Source organism: Grus americana, chromosome 1, assembly GCF_028858705.1.
Source record: "Grus americana isolate bGruAme1 chromosome 1, bGruAme1.mat, whole genome shotgun sequence".
NCBI classification, from domain to species: Eukaryota; Metazoa; Chordata; class Aves; order Gruiformes; family Gruidae; genus Grus; species Grus americana.
Window position 1 is genome coordinate 115488730 of NC_072852.1, and position 21395 is coordinate 115510124.

Here is a 21395-nt window from a genome sequence, read left to right on the forward strand (position 1 = left end):
AATTTTAAAAATAAAATATAAGCCCTCAAGTGTCCAAATAGCGTACATTATTTCGAGACTTTGTTGCCTGGATTCTTCTTACTATACTCAAGACAAATGAGTCTCAGTAAATTTTCAGTCCTTGCTGGAAGCTCTCCAAGTTACATTTTCAGGTCCAGAATTTTAAAACACAGACACCTAAGTCTGGTATCCAAGTTTTCCTTCTGCTACCTAAATAAGCAATCAGAATTTGGAACTGAGCATCCAGCAATACCTACAAAAGTTGGTCAGTTCTGAATGTTTTTGAAAACAGTTGACATCTAGGTGCATTAAAAATAACTCCTAGTTTCCCAGCCTCCAACTGCTCGGGTAATTTTCTTCAGTATGAGTTATAATATACCTGCCTTTAAGTATCCAAAACTGAGGGATGCAGTTCTACAAAAGCTTAAAAATATTAGAGCAGTAGATGGTAGTTGTAACTTACAAAGTGATTTTGTTGATACTGAGTTAATAGCCACTCTGTATTTTTAAACTCTTGTTCTCTTGTTTTAGAAAAAAAAAAAAGTCAAATTATCTCAAAGTTGCACCCACCAGCTAAAGAGAAAGCTGTCCTCATTATCGTTTTTCCAAGATATTATGATTTTTAGTATTCCAGGTAGTAGATGATCACAATCAATACTTCTATCATTCAAGCAGGAGTTCAAAATGGAAAGACACCCAAATGCTCCTATAACATAAGAAAAATATCATACTTAATAGGTCTTAATTATCAAGACAAAACAAACATTAGAATTTGTGTCAATTGACTGAATCGTTTTATTTGAACTTAACATTAATACCATAAGACAGTTTGGATAATACCTAAGCTTTCTTCTTTGAACACTTAATTCAGAGATGCCATTGTTAAATCAAAAATACTATATCCAACCCAAACGCAAAAAACCCAAAAATCCCTCCAAAAACAAAACAAAAAACCCCCTCAAAGCAACAAAAACTCCTATAAGACTAATTGTTGGTTTATACAATTATCAAAAAAGGAAAAATACCTGTTCAGATTTACATCTATTCATTCTACTAAAAATGTAGTATGCTAAGCAATAATTTGGACAGATAATTTGGTAAATGTAACTGTGAGTTGTGAATTCCAATATTATTATAAGAGTGTTAACTTTTACTTTCAGAGTGAAGTACTACTGTTGCATTAGTACCGTCTTCCATTTTTAAGGAAAAGTGCATGTATCAAAATTTCTTGGAGAATATTTCTTACAAGCACAGTGACAAAGAACTGAGTTAATTAAGTACCATATATGCATAGCAAAACCAAACAAAAAACCCACTTCACTTAAGCAGCAGTGCCATGATTTACAAGAACTTTACCAGTACCTTCCTGATCTGAAAAAAAAATTAAACCATGAATGATAAGCCTACAATCTATGTCATACTTAATGGGAAAATTTGGATATATATTGTCTGCTCTGGAATTCCTGGGAAAATGAGAAGCAGCAGAAAGGGAAATGCAGATCAGTGTTACAAACAAGAGCACTCCACAGCAGGGGAGGAGTGAGGATTCTTTTTCACATTTTCTGTTTAAAGTTTTACAGACACATTTGGTTGGTTCACCAGTTCGCTCTGAAAGCCAGGAAGGCTCAAGCAAGTCCAAGAAGTTAAGAGTTAGGGAAGCTACCACAGTAAAAAGATTCAAGGTTCCTTGCAAGTGCTGCATGACACTAACACTGAAAATTTTCACACTTTGATGACACCAATCTGAAGGACTCATCTGAAAACCTGAGGACAACGCCAAGGGACGGATGTCCACAGTTTAAAGTCACTAAAGATTGTTTTTTCTATTTAAGTAAACACAGTCCTGTTAAAAAACACAAAAATCAACTCTCAAGTTTTTATGTAGACTGATTAATAAGAGTATGTGCAAGAAAGCACAAAAGTAGTACTCAGAAAAAAGTTCTTTCTTTTAAATGACACCTAATTCAAACACATAGAAGGACTGTGTGTGAGCATTTCCAAAGAATTTTCTTGAAAAGCAACAAGCTTGTGAAAATAAAAAGGTTTTCTAAAAGATATTCAAAGCAATATAATAATGCATCTCAATCACCTCTACGTAATTTTTCAAAAGCTGCTGAAAGCGTATGTACAGCAGTTCTGACTCAGCACACTCTGTCCCAGGCACTGGAAGAACTAGTCAAAAATTATACATAAACTGTGAAAGAGTTCTTGCTAAAGCATTTAAAGACAATCATGACACTACCAGTTGACAACAGTAATATTTTTGCATCCTCTGTAAAGCCTAAATGATTAATTGAAAACTTTGATACTTACAAATGTATTTAAATCAGACAGACCAAACAAGAAGTGTGGCAATATCAAAATTCTTTCAACAATACCAGCCTAAATCTTTTAGTTCTGATTTTGTACCAGGCAGTATAGCTTCTGCTTCCTTAATAAGGCAGAAAACTACACCAAACAGTCTAGGAGAAATACGCCAACTAGGAAGACATTTCTTTCGAGGAAAAACAATACTATTAGCGTTAACAAGTTTTATCTAAAAGCAAACATTATTATAAAATAACATTCTTAAATTCTAACGAAGTGGGCTGAGGTAAGAATATACTCACCATCCGTGCTGGAAAGCTCTTTCTGTGTGCAGGTCATAAGTTTGGCCACACAGTGGAAGACAAGTTCTTTCTTTTCTTCCTCAATTAAAAAAGGTGATAGACACTGAAGTGTATGCAATCTGCCCTCTGTTAACGGTAGAAACCTATTCATACAAGCAAAACATCAAGAATGAAACAAACCCAAAATTTTAACTAGTAAACAAAATGTCAATTGGTTCACAATGACCTCATATCCTATGATGTAGCTAATCCCACACACTAAACTGAGTCTCACTTTCACATACCATACATATATGTTACCAAATTTTCAGTCTTCAGTTGCCATTCATCAGAATCAGTATCATTTAACATTATCAACAACATTTGCAACAAGCTAAAAGTTTATAGGCAGCAGCATTAAGATACCCTTCTGTTGTCTTAAAAAGTTGTTTCTTCTCACAGGATACAGGGTTTTCCACACAAATTACTTTAGCCATGGTTAAGGACCACAGTCTTCCATGTTCCTCTGATCTTCAAAGAAGAAGACAGACCCTGGTTAATATGTATGGATGCACAGTTCACAACAAAAGCATGTGGATGAAGTTTGAATCAATACACATAAGGAAACATGGTGGCACTTACTACTCTATACAATGCAAAATACGAAGACAGAGTTAAGGGTTGTTTTACTTGTTCTTACCTGTCAAATATTGTTTCCTGAAGGCTAGCTGTATTACTAAGGGTACTGAACTTCTCATATGTGATGTGCATTTCTTCTAACATGTGAAGATATTCCAGAAGCAGATAAGGAGGATTCTCCAATTCTTCAATCCATTGTAATGAATACAACAGTTCTGCAACTAATTAAACAACAAAAGTTGTTGTTTACAAACAATTGTTGACCATATTCAGTGCATAAGCAAGAAGTTTCAAGTCAAGATTTTGTTGGGTTCTGTTGTTTTTTTAAAATGTTTTTAATGCATTAAAAAGATTGTATTTACATGCAATCTCAGGTGCTTCAGAGCATGAACTGGATATTTGCCATTGCATCATAAAATATAAGAGAAGAAAAAGCTACAGTAATCAATCCTAGATGTTCAGGAACATTTAAAGCAAATCAAGCATGACAAGAACCCTAACTCCTCTCTAGTCTCTCTTTTCTTTTCCTTTTTTTTTTTTTAATATGTATATTTCTTGCAGACAAGACAATCAAGATCTAAGCCCAGAAAAACAAACAAACAAACAAACAAACAAACAAACTTGATGCTAATAGCTAGCATATGGTTTCTTCATTAGCTTACAAAGACCTACGGTGAACAATTACACTTCTCATCACAGTGAGACTTTTGGAGATAGAATTGTTAATTTGTTAATGCTGGCTCTAATTTGAGCATTGTATAAATAAAATAAACAAGATTCCACCTGGTGGAATTAAGAAAAATTGCTGCCTCAAAATATCTTTACATTATGTCTAAACACTGAAGGCATTTATCTGATGGCATGGACATCATTCCTATTACCCACTCATGCCAATGCACCACGTATTTTGGCAATGAACAACTTTGATCGTCAATTCAAACTTCCCCAAATTCAAAGTTCTGCTGAAATAGCACGTATATAATCACAAAAGGTCCTAGAAATATAAACAGTATACTTGTGCATACTTTTAAAGGAAAACTGAACTGAAAAAAAAAAAAAAAACAAAAACCCAACCCAAAAGGTAAAAGGATGATTTCTCATACCTATGTGCCAAACTTTAACTATTCATTTCTAATTATCAATTCAAGTTAATTTACAAGTACTATAAAATTAAAATCCTTTAAATTTCACCATTGTATCTTACTGATATTGTCAATTTTCTTTCTTTCAGCATCATCATTTCCATGGACTATATCATTTTCCAATACAAGTAGCACCATTTTACTCAACAAGGCTGAAGTACACAGATGGCCCGGGAGTTTAGTTGTGCCACGCAGCTTAACACATGATCCCAAGGGTTCACAATTCATACTAAGCCTTCCTTCCAAAAGAGGTTTATGCATCCACTGTAAAATATGCACAAGAACAGTATGAAAAATAATGGACATTTTAATGATGCGTAGAAAAGCTATGATTGTTTAACCTTGAAAATTCAGAATTACTAAAAAATACCCAAGAAAGATAAAAATTAACACCAAAAGCACAATGGTGTGAGGATGAACCACTACAGCATATTAAAAAAAAACCCAATGTAAATGCACAGCAGTAACTTGAAACTGCACTGCTGCCTCAGAAATAAAAATGTATCTTTAGAACTCTATGCATTTTAAATGAAATACAGGAAATTTATGTCCTTCCCCATTCTCCATTCTATGTATGTCAGCATTTTGTTGATAGGCAGTATATCACGTTCCTCTGCAGATATCGGTGTCTTTCACAAAATGAATTTTATAGAAGAATTAACTTAAAGATAAGAACACCTTCATGATGTATATTCTGTTCAGACAAAATTCCTGAATTGTAAAGTGAGTTGGTGGTGTTCCATGCAGAAAAGGGTAATTTCATAGATCTTTATTTTCTCCAATAGTACTGGATGGGGCCATAAATATGTATTTTGTCCTCCATCATGGACAGAGGCTGAAAAGAACCTTTGTACAGACGTATGTGTATTCATAACTGCAGTGCCACATCAAAATAAGGAATGCTTATCACCCTAAAGGGCAGAGACTTGAGGTAAGATTGACTACCGCATGCAAGTCCATTATCATTTCCATACCTCAGTGGATAGAGACTCGTGCAATTTCCCCCACTCAGTTTCGTTTGGCGTGACATGCTCAACATAAGCTCCCACAAGACATCCAGACTGTTCGTCAGCTTCCATAAGCTTAGACAACAAATCACTAACTGCAGAGATCAAAATCTGAAGGCTGAGAAAAGGAGAAAACACTGCAAACAAGCCTGGCACTATCCAGTAAAAGCAAGATGCTTTATTTTACACTGATACAATGCTATACAAATGCTATACCAATGATGTTTTAAGTTACGCTCCACCCACAGTTCTCACCACTGACAGGCTGAAAAACCTCTCAGTAATACAGATGCCAAATAAATAAAGAATAGTATATCACTGATCTTAGTTTGTTTTGGAGAACAACATATCATGAAATGGACATGTACATCACAATTACCTTTTAACATCCAAAGAGGAAGACTGAATTTGATTCTTGACCCACAGTGCAGATTTATGCAAAAAAGTACTCTGTTTCTGCTTACTCCGAAGTTGACGCACAAGTGAATTTACACCAGACATCCAAGTGTGTTTTAATTTACATACAAGTAAATCTATTGTAGGGGGAAAAAAAAAAAAACAACAACAAAAACCAGACAAGCAAAACCACCACAAACAGGTAAACTCAAATTACAACCTAAAGCATACAGCAATGATCACGTATTAAAGGTCCTACAGCAGGAAAAGAATTCTCTTTTCTATGTGGTTACATGCAATAACTATCAAGGGCAAAAATAGTTTCATTATTGTACAGCAACTTTAAATTAACTCTGACACAGAGGTAATATTTATTTGAGAGTAGGAGTGATGTTCCTGTTGTCTACATATGTCCATATGGTCTTCAAAACCACTGATCTTCTTAAAATACTGAAATACTGACCATTCACAACGTCAATAGTCATTTGCAAAGCAGCAGTGGTTTTCCAGCTAGCGTTGTCCTACTTCACTTCTATGACAACACCGCAACTTTTCCTCCTTTGTATCTATGTCAGTAAATGCATATACCCATTTATCACTCTCTAATTCTGCATTCAAAGAATATAAATCAGGATCTCAGTCTGCAAACAAGACACTGGTGGGGAGAGGAACGGGTCACAATTTGTCAGAGCAACTTGACCAATAAATGGTTTCAGAATAATATGTGTATCTTTAATGAAGACATTTTTTCACACTATGCCCACACTGCAGAAAGAAAAAAAAAAACAAACCGCTCATTCTTTGTTCTTCATAAACCTTAAACAATTGATGTAACACTCCAGGAAGTGTGGAATATCACAGCCTCAAAGATAGCTGAAGCACAGGGATACTGACATTAAAAAAGTTTAAAAACCTTGTAAAGACGTACAGGACTTGATGTTTAGTAGTAACTACTGGCACTGTAAATTAAAAGCATGAATTTTCATGGCAGTTACAGCTGCAAGTGCTCAACATCTGTGAACTCAATATTCTATTATATAATCTGTTTAATGAAAGAGAAGACTTTAGATGTAATCATAAACTACAAACAGGTTTGGTTGAAGTTCTTTTTCCAAATTACCTGTTAAGTGTGTAGCATCCTGCCTTTGAGCACACAATTGGAATATGGTAAGCAGCAAGTCTTCTGAGGATGGCATCAGTAAACACTCTTTAACTGAGCTGAAAAAGCTTGAGGCTACATCGCAAATGAAAGATACTGATGGTTCACTATTTCCAGCTTCGGAAAGATCCTTAGCTTTAGACAGAGCTGCTTGAAGTTTATCAATAATCCTCTCAACAAAAGTTTCACCAATCAAAGATTCTATTGGGGAGAGGAAAAAGACAGCATGCTTTGATTACTTGATAAACATGATCATTCAAAGACATCACATTAGTATGTACTGATTTGGTTTTTATTTACTAATTTTGAATGCAAAATAAAGTGCAATGTAGTTTCAGTCTAATGTCTAAATGCTTTCTTTTCATTCTAAACACTCTTATTCCACAGTCATCTAGGATCACCCAGACAAAGTTTCACTTTGCCAAACATCCTTTCTCTAAAGCAGCTTAGACAAAAGTACATAAAACAGAGCAAGTGCAGAGTGATGCCTTCCTAGCTTCTGGCAATCAATTGTGAGCCAGAGCTTACACCTGGACCATTGCATATAATTAACCCAATCAGACCGATCTTCCATGAATATGCTTAGTCCCTTTCTCACTGGATTTAAGTAGGGTAATACCATTTACTCTCAAACTCCACAGCATCCAGTGGCAGTAAGTTCCATTATTTAATTATGAACTGTATGAAGAAGTATACTTTTCTCTTTCCTCAAGCCTGCTATCTAAACATCTGTAAGCAACCTCTGGCTCTTCCGTTTAAAGAAACAACAAACAATTTCTTCCTATTTTTTTCCATACAAATTATGATTTTATGGCTCTTTACCACAACCCCATCCCCAATCACTTTCATTGCAAGCTGAAAAATTCTAGTCTGTTTTATTGCCTCTACAAGCAGAAGTCACTGCATTTGCCTAACCATCCCCGTGATCCTTCTTTGGGCATATTCTAATTCTATCACACATTTTTTCAAAAGCATATAGGTGAACAAGAATATTGTAGTGACCAAAACTACAGGCAGTATTCAAGATATTGACACACCAACGTTATAATAATTTTCATTTGTCCTCTGTTCCTTTCACAGCAGCTCCTAATAACCTGTATCCCTTTTTCATTGCTGAGCACCAACCTGCCACTTACAGGGAGCCATCACAATGACTGAAGATCTCTTTTCTGAGTTTTAACAGCTCAGAGCCCATCAGTTACAACTGTATTCTGCTCCTGTATACTTTTGATATTTATTGGTTTGAATTTTGTTTGTAATTATATCAGTTAATCATTCAGTACCACAAGACACTGCTATGGCTCTGTGAAGTTTCAGTCTTGATTACTCTGAATAATTTATCAGAAACAATTATCATCCTTTCAGTACTGAAAAGAGTAAAACCAAACAACCTTAACCTTTGAAACTTGAAAGCACCACAAATGTGCCCAGCATTCAGATAAACTGAAGTATGTTACCTCAGGGATTAAAGCAAATGCCAAGCTTAACAAAACACAAATGACAAGGTTACATGGAAAACATCAAGAAAATTGAGCTCCGCTGGAAGTCTAGATCACAGATACCACAAAATACAAGGAAGAACTGAAATAGGATGTTATTAATAAAAAACAGAATACATATACAGCAAAAGTACACACACATAGTTTTTAAAATACACGAATCTAACTGAAAATGGCTGAAAGCAATTCACAGGTCTTGTAACAAGGCATTACCAACGCACACATGGGTTCATAATAATTGATTTTTTATATTCCAGTTTTGAAGGTAAATTTCAGATGGTATGGTTAAAATTAATAATATTTTACAGAACACCAGCTAATAAATCAAACTTAAATTTTCCTCAAGTTTGCCAGACTCGCAAATCTGATTCTGTTCTTTAAACACTGACTTTTGTTTAGTAATGCAGACCAAAAAAATTGCAATTTTGCTGCTGCAAGTTACTGTTTACAAAATTAAACTGGACACCGTTAAATGCCTGGGGTAACAAAACCAAACGAACAAAAGAAAAAACCAAAAACACCTCACCAAACAACAACAAAACTCAAAAAAACCCCAGAAGAAAGCCTAGATGTTACAAATTAAGTATTCTGGAAGATCTCAAATTCCTTTCAACCTTCTACAAAGCATAAGAGCAGTATTCACACTTCACAAACTCCAAGGAATAAATATGCTTACCATTTTTAATGTGTTGCGACAACACTAAGCTCAGGAGAGTCCACCTTTCTGAAGAGGATGATTCTGCTGAGGCTGCTGTAGGTTTTAAACCCAGGTGACACAGATCATCTGCCAGCATTACAAGTCTTTCTCCAAGTGTATCTCCTTTCAGCCAGTCAGAGACTAAGGAAAGTTTTGTTGTGCTCGAGCATGCCTGAATCAGAAGAAAATAATTCTCATAATCTTTTAAGGGTATTAACTTTCATTACTAACTAAGCATAAGATTAGTATGTCAAACCTGCACACACAAAGTGGAAATCATATCATCTGTCACAAACAGTAAGTCTCTAGGTGTTTACATCTCAACAATCCCCCCAACTTTCTTTTTGGTCAGAGACAGCAACTTATGGCTAGGTCAGTCCTCTAGAGTGAAACAAGTCACCTTCTGAAAGCTCCTCTTTTTCCTTTTCTCCAACTATAGAGCCCAGGGAATGCCTACACTGGAGTTAGAAAGATAACTTTTGGATGACCAGGTTGGCTGAAATAAAATCTATTTACAGCATCTGAACTTCTCTAAAAAGAAATGGAAGGTCACAAATCAGAAAAATATTATTTTGGTGATAAGCCATTATAAGTTACAAAGTCATAAAAACTGAGGATTCCTAAAATACACAGTATCTGTGAGGAAAGATATTATGGTCAATGCACTGGATTGTAAATCAAGTGCTATGAGTTCTTGTCCAAAAATTTGTAATACGCTTCGTATTTCATCCCAGGCAATCACTTAAATGTCAGTCTCTCAGAATCCTGTGTGGAAAAAAAGGGTATACTATGTTTTTCTTGTAAGCGTGATGTAAGGGTGACGATATAAACAATCATTTAAATTATTGGTCTAATACCCAACTCCACTCTCTCTAGGTTAGAAGGGATGACCAGAAACAAATCAGGAATCCCCCTGGCTCATAGAGCAAACTAATAAAAAATAGAAGGGACAAAAATGCTTTTGTTTTAGTATCATCATTTCATTTCTAAGACTGTCCTCATATTTAAATGCAGTTAAAACAAACACCGTTCTGAAACTGTTGCTAAAAGATTTTCAAACTACAGAAATTATCACTACTTAAATAAATAATAATAATAAAAACAGTCATTCAAACTATGTAACTCTCAAAGCTAACACCAGGGCAATATTCAAAACCGCAAAATAAGAACAAAAAAATCTTAAGAGGTACCTTTTGAATTATCTGGAGAAAAATAACCCATTTCAGATCCATCTGAAAAGAAAAACAAAATTCCACAATATTTAACAAATTCTTTTCTGAATAGGAAGCATTTAATACCATTTCAACTGCTTGTTCTACAACCTTATTTTCTGCAGGAATAAGCAGAAATTGTGAAGTTTCTGTAACAAAGTTATTGATCGTATTATTTTTGGCTTCCAAGTCTTTCTCTACCACACAGATCAATAAGGGACTGTGTTTATAAGAAAGGCCACCGATGACTAGTATAAAAGCACACTGTATAAAGAAGCATGAACAGAGACATTCTCATGTTACTTTTTTTTTTAATGATTTATACTATATAGAAAGGGACACACGTCATAACCTTTCACGCCAATACTGTCATGTCAACCTTCTCTAAATCTCCCTTCCTTATGCTGAACTTATCCAAGTTCATGTAGAATATGTTCCATTCCACAGCCCTAAAATAAAATGATTAGCCAACTACAGCCCACAAAGAATGGTCACTTTTATAAAAACTAATAAGAAAATGTACAAGAGTCATACCTTCGTTAAATCATCAAGAATGATTTTCCTTTCATCATTACTGTTGCAACAATTAAGCACACTGTACAAAATATCAACCAGAAAATGGGTGTCTTTCCTCCAGTCTTCTTTCAGCCAAGTTATTAAATTCATATACAGAAATTGTACAGATGGACTTTCATGATGTGCTTTAATTTCGTTTTGGGATTCAGCTTGAGCAGAGCTTGCATCATTTCCCTGCTCTAGAAGTACTTGAAAAACTCTGTTTGAAGAAAAAGAGTTGAGCAGGGCAGAGAGAAATTTCAAATGCTGTTCCGACTTCTGTTCACTGACATACACAATACTCAGTTCAGCAAGGTTGCAGACTAAATTCTCTAAAGGTTCTTTCCTTAGAAGTGATCTGTGCTGCAAGTCAGCCTGTATTTCAGAGTCACTATTTCTCACTTCCGTGAGCTTTCCATTCTCTGTGTTTCTTTCAGATTCATCCTCATCTGTAAATCTGATTTTTAGAGATTTTATGGTTTTTGGGTTTGTAGCAGTCTTTGGATTCTGAAGAATTTCTAGCATACCAGATATGGCAAACAATGATTTCTCATCAGCATCCAACGTATCAACATGAAGTACACACATTTTTAAAAGATGGTCCCAAAAATTTGACAACAGTTTCTGGAAAACTTCATCTGTGCCATCATCATTGGAGAGTTCTGCTTTAGCTTCCCAGGAGCTCAGCGTTTCTGCTATTTGGTAAAATAACGGTCCATTTTGCAACCTGGGCTCCTGAAGTACAGCATCAGTAAGAGGAATTAGCTAGAAAGACCAAAAAAAAATTATTAAAGAACAGTGATCCAACTAGATGATCATTTTATGCTTTATAATATCAGGAAATTCTATAATTTTGAAAAACATTCCGGAAGCAATTCTGAAAACATCATAATTACTCCTGCTTGAACACTTAATAAAAATATACAGGGTAAGATGCTTTTTTTTTTCTTTTAATATTATTTAAACTGCACAGTAAAAGGGATGACTTTATAAGAAGGAAAAAATTGACTAAATTCAGTAAGATTGGTTTTTCCATAAAATCTAGTGAACCTTTAAACAGAGAAGTAAATCCTCACAGAAATTTATGTTTTTCTTTAACTTTACACATAACAATATTAAGTATTTCTAATAAATACCTGGTCATATATAAGCATCTGATGAATTTGTCTTCGGTCATCATCTTTGTCTATTTTCTGTAGTATGGCAAAGCGCAGACATTCCATAAATGCAGTTATAATTGCAGAACTTTCTGAAGGGCTGGCTATTGCTCGCTCACTTGACAACCTATTGAAAGGCAACACCGGAGGGAAGGCACGCTCAGTCATCTATGCTTCTGAGAAACCCAGTATGGATGTAACGAGTCTAAGTGTGGTTATGTTGTTCTTATCCAGACAACACCAACATGAGAATATAGAATTGTAGAATCATTGATAGGAGTCAGATCAAAACAAATTCAACAGGACATATTTAAAGAGTCAAAACAATAAATCCAGGCACTTAATATAACTTATATTAAAAGACTTTTTTCATCTAGTTTTAGCATTCATTTAAAAAATATCTACATAAATAGAGGAAACATATCCAGTCAAGCATACTGACTACTGTTTCAATTGTTTGTCAAAACTCATTTGGAACTTTCTACACCATGGAGGTTTAGAAGGTGTCGCTTTCTGTCATTACAGTAGAAAGAAAAAAAAAAAAAACCACTAAAAAAAAGCGCCACCATAGCCAGTTTGAGTCTGAACAACTGTGATTTGTTTTTCTTGAAAATTAGACCATAGAAATTACCATACAAATATTGCAACCATTTTACTACTCATAATAAAATTCTATTCACTTTTCAAAATCAACCCATATATAACTCTCTTCTCCAAGAGCTCTGCTAACAGCTGTGCCAACATTAGTTGAGAATCAATTTTTGTTTAAATAAGTTACGTTTTAGTCTCATCAAATAATTTACGTATGCATTTGAGTACATAATGCACACACATCTATTTAGATTTGATAGAAAGTTGGTTTTGATGTATTTTAAAGGCAAAAGACGATAGCAGTTTCAAACCTTTAAAAATCGGTATCATGAGAATTCAAGTTTCAGCATACAGGAAATTTCACAACCACAATGCTCATCCCCAACAAGCTCTGTAATAATTACACACTGGTGAGAAGAGCCTGATATCTTCAAAGCCACGCTTAACTTTAAATTCATTTCTCACTTTAAAACTTATCACGGAATAAACATGAAGATTTGACAAGGAAAGATAAGAATGCTTTTGGCAAGGAAGACATAATAAAAACAAAAAAGAAGGTTGAAGGTTTAAGAAGACAGGGACAGCTGCAAAGGACTGAATCTAGTTTTGGATAGTTAAAGTGTTTTAAAAAGACGATTTTTCAAATATCATTTTCTCACATAAACAATTAATGCATATTTAAATACTCTCAACCAAGTGAGATGTTACTTATCTTTAAATGCTTAAAGAAGATTAATCATCCTGTTTCCAAATGTAAAAGAGATTTATTTCAAATAAATACATAAAGAAATAAATTTGTGGTTCATACCCTTTAATTATAGAGCTGAAAAAAGTTCTGAAATATTCCAGCTTTGGTTCTGCAATGCCAGGAGGTACCTTGCTAATGAACGGCAAGAGATTTGGGTATATAACAGTAGCTAGTCCTCGTCCACCCTCTCGAAGCACTGTCCATAGCTTTGGCAGAACTCCCTTTTTGGCATTTACATGACTCCAACAGTCCTGCAGAAAGAAATGCACCTACTGTAAATTAAATGAGAATATGTTGCCTTGGAAGAACTCCCAAGATAGACATTTAATTTACCTCCCTATGTTGTGGCTGAAGCAAGTTATTGTAAAATTTAAATTCACTTGCCAGTATTTTTAAAAATCACTTTCTCCCTCTTTTGGCTTGTGAATTTAAGAAGTTAACGTGATAAAACTGTTTCTGTATTGTTTAAAATCAATGGATCTTCCTTATTAGCAAACTGCAATTAAAGGCTTCTCTTTAATAATGCTTTAAGGATGCTTCATAAAGATCATTATTGTAACTGGTCCTGTATTTAATTCTGAGTTCTTATTAGCAAGAATAAGCAACAATTTCAAAATCCTAACTTTAGAAGGATCACTAACTGCAAAACTCCCCTGAAAAATCTTCTGATGGTTCCAAAATGCCTCAGCAATTTCCCTACACAACCCAAAGATTTTTGTCATCTGATCTGATTTATCATAGTTCCAGATACCTGTATTTATAGCAAACTGAACAAAGATTTTTTTTTTTCCCCTATAAATTGTTATAGTTTATACCAGCAGTTACAAAAGAGATCTGCAACATTAAAGCCTCAAAACATCCCAGTCCATGGACACACCACTTGTTCCGCAAATAAACTCATCAAAGCTGGTAATTCACTTAAAATTTAAAATAGACAAAAAAAAAGTTATAGAACCAAGCATTAAATTAGAAGGGGAAACAAACAAACCAAAAATGCACTGCAGGTCATTTTTCTAACTGTCTTTAACCAAAAAAAAGGCTTGAAGTATTATTTTACTTATTAGTAACTATTTTTAATCAAAAGAATTCAGGTTAATTTAATTAAACTTATAAAACAATCCTGATTTTCAGACATGCTGGGCACAATGTCATGTTACACTGAAACCCTAAGGAGGAGGAAGTAGTGCGTAGCATTGATAAGTTCATGATATTAATCATACAGAAAACCCAGTCAAGCTGTTCTTCCTACTTCTACGCAGAGAACAATGGCACTTGATAGAAAGTTAAATTCAAGTAAAATATCAGCCGCTTAGGCTTCCCACATTACCTCAATAGTGGCGACAGTATAAAGCACAGCTTCCCAAAGAGCGGGACACACCACTGCATCGCTGTCATCAATGCTGAGAAGAACAGCAGGACAAATTCTTGCTGCTTCAGCTTTCACCAGCTCAGGCAAGTGCTGGCAAAAAGCAGAAGCCAGCTCAAAGAAAGCTAAGCGAACCTAACATAGGCCACAGAAAAAACAAAATTTTAGTCACATGACAACACTTTGTCACTACATGTAGTTTATAACATTCCTTTTAAAGTCACCGTAACTTACAACACGATCCCTGTATTTTATCACATCAGCAAAGGTTTAAATACTATTAAAACTAAAGAAAAATAAAGACATTATTTGATAAGCCTGTTTAATATTTTAAAGTAATTTTTTCAGTGATAAAATGCTTATGAAAAATTTTATTTTAATATACTTCTCGAAAAGCAGGTTTTCCCAAAAGCATCTTAAAACTTTTTAACAAACTACTGCTAGAATCAATTCATCATTCTATGCACTATTGGTCTTAGCAGACCAAAGACCAATAAAATGGTTTAAAAAAATGAAAATCCAAAAGCACCAAGAACACATGCAGTAAGCTGACACAGTTTGTATCTTTTACATGAATTTGAAATGATGGCAGATTGCCAAGAAGTAGACGATGGTGACATGGAAATAACAAATTAGCCTACTGGGCAAATTTTACAGCAATATTGTCTATTTAAAGCCTAGAAATCTGAAGGCTGTTTCAAACATAATTCAGCAAAGTACAAAGTATATTCTTGCAGAATACAAGTAATTAACACTTGCTTCGGTTCAGTGTATTATCTTTAACAAAAAACAACTAAAATAAAGAAGAAACAAAAACTCACCTGTGGTATGCTGTGTTTGCCGTATTTCCAGAATTTGTTTTGGGACAGAAGCGACATTAACTTTTCCTCCAGTGACTGCATTTCTTTCTTTGGCAACATGCTAAGCAACTTTTTTAAAGCTAATAATGAACAGGTCAGAATCCGGAAAAATTTGGCTTCCCTTTCTTCCTCTGGTACAGTTCTCAGAAAGCAAAACAAAACAAAATTGAAGTGAACCAGAAATAAATCAGTAGGCTTCTCAAGCTCTTCTAAACCGTCTCAACTAAACTGTCTTCAGCTTTTCTGTGTTCTTCTTTTGATTTCAGATGCCAGCAATATAAACATGTAAACTTTCCATAGGTTCTAATGCTACCAAATTACATTATAAAGTGTTAGAAAAAGAGAGAGTTTCAAGTCATCTGATCTTCCAGCTAATCATAAATGCTACTTCTAACAGAGCAGAAACAAGAATTAGACAACTGATAACATTTTCAAAAGCATTTATACTTTAGTCCTGAAGAAAGCTGACAAGTTCTGGACTCAAACTTTGTCAAAATTCTGTCTCTTGAAACAAAGCTAACTCCACTACCTCCAGGTACAGAGAACCCAGTACAGACCAAAACTTAAACCATATACATTAAAGCAGGCTAACATACTGGGGGTCACTGAGTGTATTAGGTGTTTCTTTCAGAAGGTGATCTTGAAGTACCTAGGGGAAAAAAATACATGTATATGCATGAGAATCTAACATTTATATGTGAATAATATAGTTTATATATTCAGAAACAGCTCTACAGTAAAACTTCACAACCTTTGAGTCAAGTCTCTTCAACACATTTTAGACATGCTAGTGAACAAGAATGTAATTTAATTGACTCCTGCTGTGGTACTGTTTAAATCAAGACTTCATAATACTTTGTAAGTCCTACCCCAACATGCTTCTGGCAGAAAGAAGCTAAACTGTGACAAAACAAAACGGTTCAGTTCGCATATGCTAGGCCAGCAATGCCAACTTTCATCTTTTTTAATTCAGTCAATTCAGTTTTACATATGACTGGCAGAAAAGGATTAACCTGGGTCAGAACTAAACTTGCAGAGGCTCTCTGAAACGCTGCTCAGCATTCTTCAGTCCTCCACTACTGCAGTTAAACTACTCTGGCATCATTATTCTATCTGTCAGCAACATTACACGGAAATGCATACAAGAAAATTCACTTCATATTCATTCCTCTGGTTCCAGTCATTCTAACTGCAAGTCAAAAAAATAGAGGATGTATCTTTGTTTCAGTCTTCTCTTCACATTAGCACCAGCAAAGTTTCAGGTGAGAAAGAAATTTAAGCATGAAGATTAGATGGGGGCAGGATGAGTTTTAAACTTGTAATAGAAGTTGACATATACTCAACACAAAGACTTAAAGAAATACAAAACTACAAACTCACATTAAGAATTTCATCTTTACAGAATGCTAAGGCTTCAGGTTGTTTGCTTGAAGGAAAAGCTTTTTCAAAAGCTACTTTTGCAGCAGAAGCAGCAGGGGAGTAAGTGTCACACTGAGCAATCAGCCAGTATCCCATGATACTTTTTAAGTAAGGAGCCAAATGTTTCTTTACTTTAAGAATCAGTTGCTCAAAAGATTGTTGAGTTGCTTCTCGAACACGGCGATCATGATCCTGTTAAAGAAAAAAAAGGATTTATCGGTTTTAGAAATGTATTTTTGATCCAGGTACTTCAAAGCAGAAGTGATGATAAAAAAGCTGTGTCTCTGTTCAGCCATTTTAGCAATGAATTGGGCTATAGAGATTTGAAAATATGCAACAAAACAACAACAAAGTCTTGCTATCCCTAGATAAGGGGAGAGTCTTAACTTAGCAGCATCATATTCCCGATGTGTTGTACATTCAAAATTGTAACCTTTCCCTGATATCACAAACTACAGTTTCTATTTACATTTTACACAAACATTTAACAGAAAGACAAGAGGCAAGAGAAACAGGAAGTCCTGAAGACACTTTTTGGATTAAAATGACCATAGGTCTACACAAACTGAGCATCATTATCCATTATTTGTGTATGAATTTACAGCATCATGACTTTCTATGTTCTTGACTGCTGAAAAGAATACTAGGAATTGCTCTAATGAATCAGAATAGTGATTCATTTTGTCCAATATCACATTTCCAACAGTAGCCAGTCCAGGTAGTTTGGACATGTATTCAATATATCAGAAAATTATGGATTAGCTGGCTATGTATGGTCTTTTCATGTCTGGGGGTTCTTTTGTTGGGCTTTTGTAGTGGTTTGGGTATTTTTTTTTTTGGGGGGGGGGGGGGAAGGAGGATTTTTTTTTTTAATATTGTCTAGTCAGATATTAGTCCTAGATCAGAAAGATTTATAATTTTGTTAACTGAAGAGTACATTCTCTTTACTCATTCTGGAATCTACATAAAAGAATTTTTCATGAGAAGGAGTATCTTTTTTAACATAAAGGTCTAACAAACAGCTATCTCCATCCAGCAAGTACAGCCCTGGCATCAACAGTTCAAGATTCCACGTACTGCCAATACTGAAACATCTCCACAATAAAGAACACTACTTTTCTTCAGCTTCATGTTTTTCCTAGAAAAAGTCAGCAATTCCAACAAAGTTAGACATATCAATAAAGACTGCCTTAGAGGTTTTCACAGGAAGTATCCAGAGAAGTTTTTAATTTAGATACTTTAATACTTACTAGTGAGATTTTACAATAAATTCTTGGCCAGTAAGGAAGAACACCTTTAACAACTTCCGCTTCTCTTTCCTTGCACATTGTCCCAAACTCTTGCATAGCCTAAAATCAAGATATCAAGAGCATGATTTAAGAAGTCAGATAGATATGTTCTGTAATTTACCAGCTTCTACCAGAGACTGCAACTCTTTTTCAAAAATCAATTAATTTCTTGCAATTGAGCATCTATAGAGTTAATTTCACAAATGCTCCATCAGCACTGCGTGAGGGACCTTTTTCTAAGTCCTCCAAGACACCTTCTGGATTGCAATTCTAGCAAATTTACCAATATGAACATAGTACTACCTTGATACATTCCTCTCTCATCCTTAAGAACAATGTATTGTTTTCCAATAAAAAAATGTAATGAGGGACAGAAGATACACCTACTTTTAATTTTGTTGTGATATCCCTTTTAGAAAGTTTTCGCAACACCATTCGAAAATCAGCATCCACAAGGCTGTCTATTTCCTCTGCTCCTTGAACTGCAGGAACATATCCTAGATCACTCTCAGATGTTCCAAAGCCAATAAACCCAGGCACTGTTCCACGTTCTTTGGCGAGGAGCTCTGCAGCTCGGCCACTGCTAGAAGGCTGACAAAAAACAGGGACAGAAATCAGTCATCTATTTCACTCATTTTTATTTTATTTTGCACGCATCATGCATTTGAAATAATGTTCCTATTCACATTGCATAATTAACCTTCTATTTAAAACCAAGTTTCACCAAAAAAAGGCCACCTATGCTTTAAACATAGAAATTTGACCTAGAAAATTATTCTTCTCTTTAGAATCAGTGTTCCCTTCTCTCATACTCCATGAATACTTATAGAAAATGTTATTGTTTTTATACTCATACAAAAAAGTATAACATAAAAGTCCTTCTGTAAGTGAACAACTTATTAAGAAACCATTTACCCTTCTTCACTACTTCTGTTTTTACTAGTTCTTCTCATGTTATTGCATATAGACCAATACAGCTCCCAAGGAATACTCTTGATGCCATTGGGAGAACACACATGAATCAAAAGATGCTACTAGCAACAAAGTAAAAGGCCAAGGATTTTGAAGAATGGAGCAAAAGAGTACATATGTAACACAATATAATACTATCCCTTTAATATTACAGTGAGTGTTTTGGAGTTCAGGATCTCTTCTAGTTTGTCCCAGTTAAGTCAACACCTTGCTCACCATTTCAGTGGCCGTGTTTATTTCAAGCACACTCTTTTGAAAAAAACTGTCCCAAAACTGACTAATGCTTTAAGGTTGTCTCTAATACCTTATAGTCAAAACACCTTTTACCTCCTAATGACAGTTGCAGTTTTGTGTTTGTTGTTTGGGGTTTTTTTTAAGTAATGACAATTGACTGAAGTTCATAGTTCATTGTACTTTTCTGATTTTCTTGAGGTACGTAAGCCACATTTTACCTGGCTACAATAGCTGCAGATTAAGTGATTTTTTCTGTACATGAAACCTCAACTATATGGACATGCTTTTTTGCGTTCCCTAGTCCTCTCTCAATACACAAGACAGAGAAGATTTTAGGAGTCACATAACCTGAACGCAACGCTTCACCCATAATTCTCCCATCCTGAGCGAGTGCCACATATGACGGATGTCACACCACTTCAGGCCCAGTGACAAGATGAAGACACCATGACAGGTGTAGTCTAAGACTCTCCACAGAAAAACACACTAACTGTATCCACCAGTACCTTGCTGAACTTACACCCATAGTGATTTTGCAGTTACACTCTCCTGTCCTTGCCCCTCTCTGGAAAACATGTACAAACACCACGGGAAGTTGCAGTCACTCTCCCGTAAAGCACGGGCCCAGGCCAAGAATCACCCCTGAAGACCAGTGTATTAGTTTTGCATGGCAAGGTTCTGGTAGCAGGGGGGCTACAGGGGGCTTCTGTGAGAAGCTGCTAGAAGCTTTCCCTGTGTCTGATAGAGCCAATGCCAGCCGGCTCCAAGACGGACCCGCCGCTGGCCAAGGCCGAGCCCATCAGCAACAGCACCTCTGGAATAACATAGTTAAGAAGGGAAAATAAAAAACAAAAACCAACCAACCAACCAAAACACCAAGAACAACTGCAGCCGGAGAGAGGAGTGAGAAGATGTGAGAGGAACAACTCTGCAGACACCAAGGTCAGTGCAGAAGGAGGGGGAGGAGGTGCTCCAGGCGCCAGAGCAGAGATCCCCCTGCAGCCCCTGGAGAAGACCATGGTGAGGCAGGCTGATGGTGCAGCAGATATCCACCTGAAGCCCATGGAGGTGAAGTGTTTTTAAGACTTGGTCTTATTTCTCATTACTCTGATTTGTTGGCAATAAATTAATTTTTCCAAGTCGAGTCTGTTTTGCCCATGATGGTAATTGGTGAATGATCTCTCCCTGCCCTTATCTCGACCCACGAGCCTTTGGTTATATTTCCTCTCCCCTGTCCAGCTGAGGAGGGCAGTGACAGAGAGGCTTTGGGGGGTCGCCTGGCCTCCAGCCAGGGTCAACCCACCACACGCGGCATCCGCAGCCGCAGCCCCAGCCCCCGCAACCGGGCCCGAAGGCGGCACCGCCTCCCATGGGAGGACGGGCTTCGGTGGCCTACAGCCCCCTTCCCAAGGCACCGAGAGGGGAAGGGCGGCCTTAACCCGCCCGCCGGTGCCGGAAGCCCCCGCCCCGAGGCCCAGGCCCGGGTCTGCGCCCCGCCGCGCAGGCAGCCTGCCGGAGCCACCGGCGGAAGCCCCGCGGGACCCGGGGCCCACAGGCGCGGCGCGGCAGTCCCCCGCCTCGCGGGACGCGCTCACCCGCAGGTTGCCCTTGGTTCGCTGCTTGTTCTTGCCCCCCATGGCGGCAGCGGCGGCGCTGGGCACCGGCCGGGAGAGAAGAGTCGCGCGGACGGGGCGGAGGAGCGCGGCACTTCCGGGGGGCGGGGCCAGGCGCGCGGCGCCCACTTCAACCCACGGAGCTCCGTGGGGTCCTTCCTCCGGCGTTGCCCGGCCGGCGGGTAGTGCCGGGACCCGGGGCGCCGCGGAGAACCGGCCCCTCTTCCTCGGAAGGCGTCCGTGAAAGATGACC

The 21395-nt window shown here is 36.6% G+C and overlaps 1 protein-coding gene across 2 annotated transcripts in view; it reads right to left on the reverse strand.

The window, feature by feature from the left end:
* Positions 1 to 21383, reverse strand: part of LTN1 (listerin E3 ubiquitin protein ligase 1) — a 31946-nt gene extending 10563 nt beyond the window's left edge. For both annotated transcript variants that reach the window (XM_054812072.1, XM_054812078.1), the window contains exons 1-20: positions 21125 to 21383; positions 18711 to 18914; positions 18285 to 18383; positions 16996 to 17226; positions 16212 to 16264; positions 15577 to 15757; positions 14717 to 14890; positions 13450 to 13640; positions 12030 to 12177; positions 10873 to 11658; positions 10318 to 10359; positions 9107 to 9299; positions 6893 to 7132; positions 5756 to 5909; positions 5344 to 5494; positions 4432 to 4633; positions 3289 to 3448; positions 3015 to 3119; positions 2610 to 2752; positions 571 to 706 (exon numbers count right to left, since the gene is read on the reverse strand). In XM_054812072.1, the coding sequence (XP_054668047.1) occupies positions 571 to 706; positions 2610 to 2752; positions 3015 to 3119; positions 3289 to 3448; positions 4432 to 4633; positions 5344 to 5494; positions 5756 to 5909; positions 6893 to 7132; positions 9107 to 9299; positions 10318 to 10359; positions 10873 to 11658; positions 12030 to 12177; positions 13450 to 13640; positions 14717 to 14890; positions 15577 to 15757; positions 16212 to 16264; positions 16996 to 17226; positions 18285 to 18383; positions 18711 to 18914; positions 21125 to 21166 (3635 nt within the window). In that variant the 5' untranslated portion in view covers positions 21167 to 21383. The remainder of the gene's footprint in view (positions 1 to 570; positions 707 to 2609; positions 2753 to 3014; positions 3120 to 3288; positions 3449 to 4431; positions 4634 to 5343; positions 5495 to 5755; positions 5910 to 6892; positions 7133 to 9106; positions 9300 to 10317; positions 10360 to 10872; positions 11659 to 12029; positions 12178 to 13449; positions 13641 to 14716; positions 14891 to 15576; positions 15758 to 16211; positions 16265 to 16995; positions 17227 to 18284; positions 18384 to 18710; positions 18915 to 21124) is intronic.
* Positions 21384 to 21395: the final 12 nt, after the last annotated feature.